This window comes from Hyla sarda, chromosome 4 (genome assembly GCF_029499605.1).
Source record: "Hyla sarda isolate aHylSar1 chromosome 4, aHylSar1.hap1, whole genome shotgun sequence".
In the NCBI taxonomy this organism is placed as follows: domain Eukaryota; kingdom Metazoa; phylum Chordata; class Amphibia; order Anura; family Hylidae; genus Hyla; species Hyla sarda.
The window spans coordinates 409,569,293-409,575,714 of NC_079192.1; the positions used below are offsets into that span (position 1 = coordinate 409,569,293).

General features: G+C 41.4%; 1 protein-coding gene across 1 annotated transcript; it reads left to right on the plus strand.

Moving 5' to 3' along the window:
- The first annotated feature begins 255 nt into the window (after positions 1-255).
- Positions 256-5,629, plus strand: LOC130267624 (E3 ubiquitin/ISG15 ligase TRIM25-like). The gene is made up of 2 exons (XM_056517664.1): positions 256-267; positions 3,743-5,629. Exon 2 carries the CDS (start codon positions 3,767-3,769, stop codon positions 5,375-5,377), a length of 1,611 nt encoding a protein of 536 aa, XP_056373639.1. The 5' UTR covers positions 256-267; positions 3,743-3,766; the 3' UTR covers positions 5,378-5,629.
- Positions 5,630-6,422: the final 793 nt, after the last annotated feature.

The following is a 6,422-nucleotide window of genomic DNA, read 5'->3' on the forward strand; positions in this document are numbered from 1 at the left end:
ATGGTCCATAAATAATGGTGGTAGATTAGTCACGTTAGGCTTGGGAAACGGAGAGATCCTGAAACGTCGCCAATCACTCTCACCTGTGAGTGAGCTTCCAGACGCTGTCTACAGAGTCAAGCAAAGGTATACAGCTAACATGGACACTCCAACACGAAGCTCCGATGGCAGCAGAAGAAGGTGATCCTTTGCTATAGACTGAATCAGCGAACGAGCACTGGGTGATTATGTTGTGTTCTTAAACACTATCTCCGTATTTTAAGTTTTGTATATGAAGACATACGGTGGAAGTAAAGTGTTTAACCTTGAACGCAAGTCCAGTTGTACGAGGGCAATTCTTACTGAACATCTGACAGGGGCCATTGGCCACAATTCTAAATACAAGGAGGAGAAAATAGTGTACTGAGGTTACTATACCGTCTACTCAACTTACTAAATTAGCAGCAATTTATCTGCAAAGTATGGGAGCTACCGATGGGGAAACTTAAATTGCTCCATGCTGGCATCAGTGTTGTAGGACCACAACTTCTCCCCAGTTAACAACTGGTTTGTGGGAACCGAGCAGAGCTGGCAACCTTTGCCTTGTGTGGATTTCCTTCAAATGGGGCAGAAAGTGGCAGGAGATAAGGTCTACCTGTCTCAAAAACACATCTACCTTAGGACATCCTAGATCTATTGGTCCCTTAACAGTTTTCTTTTCTTTTTTTTTTAATCTTTAATTGTTATTGAAGTTTTTAGAAATACAGAAAATGCAAATATGGGAAGATCCGCGGCATAAAAGTACATCAACGAAAAGTATAAAAACAGTTCCGCCATAAGGACCCAGAAGGATGACAGAAAACAATGTTACAACATTCTTGCTGTGGCCAATATATGGTTTAAGACTGTTAAAGTTTCGGCAGGGATTGCATTTAAACAAAAAACTCAAATTGTTAAAGCAGGGTCTGGAATAAGTTGAAAATTAAATCGGGGGCAAATTTTAAAGTTATGGTCCAAAACGAGGTGACAGTAGGGCATGACCAGCACATGGGAAGTTGTTTGGCGGTTTGTCCGCAACCCCTCCGACAATATTTAGAATAGTGTGGAAGGACACTGTTTGTGTCAGACAGCACCTTATTTTATTAGACGATTATATGATTCTAAATAGTTTATGCATCTAAATATTTTAGATGCATAAACTATTTAAAATCATATAATCATCAACCAATAGCTGAATGCCATTGCCCAAGAGAAAGAGGAAGATCCCAATTCCTTCTCCCACTTCCGTATGTATTCAATAGCGATATGTGAGACCTTTGGTTTAAGACTTCTATTAGAAAATACATTTATGGAATTTCCATAGAGTAGAGGGTTTGGAAGGCAAAGATAGTTGTGAGAGAAGGTGTTCTTGTTGTAGGTATTGGTAGAAACACAGAGTAACAGACCTTTTATAGTATTAAATGGGTATTCTGGGTTCCAAAAAATATTTTGGAATCAGTCTTTTGGGTAAAGCTGAGCTTTTTTTAATAAAATACTATTTATTTCTATGGAAGCCCTTTCCCAATATGTTTCCTGACCCCAACCCCCTCACTGGAGATTACGTTCCTCTACTTTTCTGTATGACTGTTGACCCTGAACTCCTGTAGAGTGTACTCACTCCTTCTACCATTCGATAGATGTGCGGAACCACCCTCCTCTGCTTCAGGGGTTGGCTTGATAACGCCAGTGACTAAAGTAAGCCTACAGAGCCAATATTAGCAGCATATCATTTTATTAAACAGGTCAGACTCATGGGGCGCACTTTAGGCACAAGACAAAAAGAGAACACAAGGATGTTCTCTTTAAGCTCCCAGGAGCTTTACTCAGAACTGAAATGTTTCCAACCAACAAGACAATTTACCTTTGGACCTTTTCACGGCAAACATCTCATTGGATTTAAACTCTGAATCAGGAACAGATGAAGAAATTGGGATGCTAATAGACTACTTAGAGAGTGAATGAAAAGAGAAGGAATGCACAGATCTTCAGAACACCAGCGCCACCATGCACAGGCTTGGAAATGCCCACTGTGCTCCAAGCTCCTCATTACCATATCCAGGAGACTGGGGATTATAGAATTACCATCAGGAATTATGGTTATTCTGCCTGGATTTGTGCCATTTTTACAGAAATAGATTGTATCTTCTGTAGAAAAAAAGACATATGGATGTGAGTCAAAAGTTCTATATTCCCTGTGGAGAGATGCAGATCATAAGTCCCCAATGGTCTAAGACTGTCCTGTATTGGATGTATTAGTAGTAGATGATGATGGTGATATTCCCTGTGGGGAAGGTGACCATGTTGCACACAGCCCGTTGCTGTTCCCGATAAAAAAAAATTATAAAAAATAAAAGAGAGTTGGAGCCAAGCACCTCTCGCCAGTTTGGTGTTAATTGTTGTTTGCGATAATGTCCTTGTTTCCAATGATGTCCTTGTTGTATCCTTGACCTGAAAAGCTTCCAGCAAGGCCTGGTCAAGTAAGTGTGGCTAGTGAAGTTACAAAGAGAACAAGAACCCACTCATTTTCTATGGTAGCTGCCGGAGATAGCAAAATATTCCACCCCGCTTCCCATAGAGAATTAATGGAGCAACAACACCTATGCTCAACCTGTAACTCTATTCTAATGGTAAAGTCAGCTTCCTGTTTTCGAGATTGTGGGGAACCCCTGAGGTCAGGCCCCCTGCAATCAGATAGTAATCCCCTATCCTACCAAGTTAACATACAAGGAGGAATTGTTATCATTGTTAAGCTGGTGTTGGCTGGTGTTATTCTGCCCCAGCCCTCCACCACCAAGCCTACTACTTTACTGACACCGCACTAGGCCTTCTACAGGACATCTTAGGGACCAAATACTCCTGTGGAGACTCTTCATGCCCATGTACTATTTATAAAACAACAATGAGGCAAAACACAACCCAGCCTGCCACAGGTCCCTCTTTCTAATGTGTCTACCATAAGTGGTATCCCACCCTGCTGTGAGCTGGACCTTGTCCTGCCAAATGTTGCATAGAGATTGTCTATGTAACTGTGTGTTAGGTGCTTCTTGAGAAAGTTTTCTTTCGTTAAAGGGGTGGTTTGGGAAGCAGAAAAAGTCCTACCTGTTCTGCTCCCCGGCGGTCCACTTTCACTCCCTGCTCATCTCGGAAGTATATTGTTTTGAAACAGGAGGGGGCGGGTGCTTGTCTCGATCATCGTGTGTTGGTGAAACCATATCCACAAGCAATGTCCAATAGCTGCATGATGTCGCCACAACATTGCACACACACCCTTTCCATCTTACAATGGTATAATTCCAAAACAACCAGGGAAGCAAAACAGGTAGGACCTTCTCTGCCAGACAACACATTTAAGTAGCTACACACAATAAAATATGCACAATGCCAAGCATCAGCTGAAGTGGTGTAAAGCATGCCACCACTGAGCTCTCCAGAAATTCATTGGGGTTCTGAGAAGTAGCATAGGTCTGTGTGGTTAACGGGGGGAGCACAAAGTAACTTTTATGCCCCTCACAAATTCAGATGTACTGTAGTTTTGGAACTTTTAAGTAACAGCATCACCTTGAATTCTTTACAGCCCTAACACATTTGGCCATGACAACTGTAACCACTTTTCTCTACCACAGAGTGAGAAGAACAGAAAAATGTGCTGTTTGATCAGATTTTTGGTTTCATGTTGTTTCTTTCGAGGGGAACCACCGAAACACCACATACTTATATAACCAAGTTTCACTTCTACGTAGTAATAACCATGGCGTCTTCTGCTCTGAGAGATGAGCTGGACTGTTCCATCTGTCTGATCACTTATACAGATCCTGTAATGCTGAGATGTGGACACAACTTCTGCCGGGTCTGTATTGATCGTGTGCTGGATACACAGGACCAGTCTGGACTTTATTCCTGTCCTGAATGTAGAGAAGAGTTTCAGGAGCGGCCTGAACTCCAAAAGAACATAACTCTACATAAAGTAGCAGAACGTCTCCAGGAGGAGGTCATTGGGATCTTCTGCACCTACTGTATTCATTCTCCTGTCCCTGCTGTGAAGTCCTGTCTGCACTGTGAGGCTTCTCTGTGTGATAAACATCTGAGAACTCACAACAAGTCACCAGATCACGTCCTGACTGATCCCAGCACTTTACCGGAGAACAGGAAATACTTCATCCATAAGGAACTCTTAAAGTACTATTGTACCAAGGAGGCCGTCTGTATCTGTGTGTCCTGCCGTTTGGCCGGAGAACATCGGGGACACCAGATGGAGATGATGGATGAGGCCTCTGAGAAGAAGAAGAAGAAGAAACTGAGAAATCTTCTCCAGAAACTGATCACAAAGAGAGAGAAGACTGAGGAAAGAGTCCGGAGTCTGGAGGAACGCAGGAGAAAAACTCAAGAAAAATCATCTGGAGAAGCGGAGAGAGTCACTGCCCTGTTTATAGACATGAGGAGACGGCTGGACGACCTGGAGAAGAAGGTCCTGAGTGAGATCTCCAGGCAGGAAAAGGAAGAGTCACTGTCACTGTCTGCTCTGATCCATCAGCTGGAAATAAAGAAGGACGAGCTGTCCAGGAAGATGAGACACATTGAGGAGCTGTGTAACATGACGGATCCACTGACTGTCTTACAGGAACCAGACACAGGTGACTTGTGTGATCCTGAGGAGGGGGGAGGGGATGAGGACACAGGGGGACATGATAAGGCACATGATGTAGATGATCTGGATATGACTGTGATCTCAGACACATTCCGCACATTATGTGACATAATATCAGGTATAAGGATCTATGGGGAGGATCCTGCAGACATATTACTGGATGTAAACACGGCTCAGAATAATCTCCTTATATCAGACGACTTGAAAACTGCAACATGGACAGAAATAACACAGAATCGTCCAGAAACAGCAGAGAGATTCCAGAAACATCCTCAGGTGATGAGCAGAAGGAGATTTACCTCAGGACGACATTACTGGGATGTGGAGATCAGTAGATCAGGATTGTGGAGGGTGGGGATGTGTTATCCCAGTATAGACAGGAGGGGGCATCATTCGTACATTGGAGATAACAGCGAGTCCTGGTGTCTATATGGAGGGCGGGTTAGCAATAACCATTATTCAGTTATTCATGACATGAGGAAGACCCAGTTACCTCACCAGGTCTCCAGTAATAGATTCAGGATCTGTCTGGATTATGGGGCCGGGCAGCTGTCCTTTTATGAGCTGTGTGACCCCATCAGACACTTACACACCTTCACCACCACCTTCACCGAGCCCCTTCATGCTGCATTATGGGTATATCATGGTGGCATGAAGATAATGGGAGGGACAGCTTCTAGGAGAAACCATCATAATAGAAGAAATCTGCCCTGAGACAAGTGATATCACCGGGAGCAGAATCTGATCAGTCACCCTCCAGCCTATGGGGGGCAGCAGTGAGAAAATTTAAATGTAATCTATGTTTGCCTTTGGACCCTACATCTTCACCGCCATTTTTCCTTCTGGCTATGAATACTCTACCGCTACAATACATAAAGTGCAATAGTCCAGTCCAGAAACCAATAGTCCAGTCATGAGTAATATTCAGTATACTGTAATGCAGTGTTCCTGACCTCGTGGATCTCTTTCCCTTACGTGTTCCTCACATATAAGGACTTTCTATATTTGGGCACTTTTATTTGACTGATTAAGTATTAAACCTCCTATATTACTCAATGACGTGTCCACCTCATTTACAGTTACTAATATCTAAGAAATGCTTTAAATGAGACAGGAAAAGTTTTAATATCTCATATCTATCTATCTATATCTATCTCATATCTATCTATATCTATCTATCTCATATCTATCTATCTCATATCTATCTCATATCTATCTATCTCATATCTATCTATCTCATATCTATCTATCTCATATCTATCTCATATCTATCTATCTCATATCTATCTATCTATCTATCTATCTCATATCTATCTATCTATCTCATAACTATCTCATATCTATCTATCTCATATCTATCTCATATCTATCTATCTATCTATCTATCTATCTCATATCTATCTATCTCATATCTATCTCATATCTATCTCATATCTATCTATCTCAAATCTATCTATCTCATATCTATCTATCTCATATCTATCTATCTCATATCTATCTATCTCATATCTATCTATCTCATATCTATCTATCTATCTCATATCTATCTATCTCATATCTATCTATTTCATATCTATCTATCTAATATCTATCTATATATCTCATATCTATCCATCTATGTCATATCTATCTATCTCATATCTATCTATATATCTCATATCTATCCATCTATGTCATATCTATCTATCTCATATCTATCTATCTCATTTCTATCTATCTCATATCTATCTATCTCATATCTATCTATCTCATATCTATC

Coding starts and splice junctions, on each gene's coding strand:
- LOC130267624 (XM_056517664.1), top strand. CDS start 3,767: ATGGCGTCTTCTGCTCTGAGAGATGAGCTGGACTGTTCCATCTGTCTG.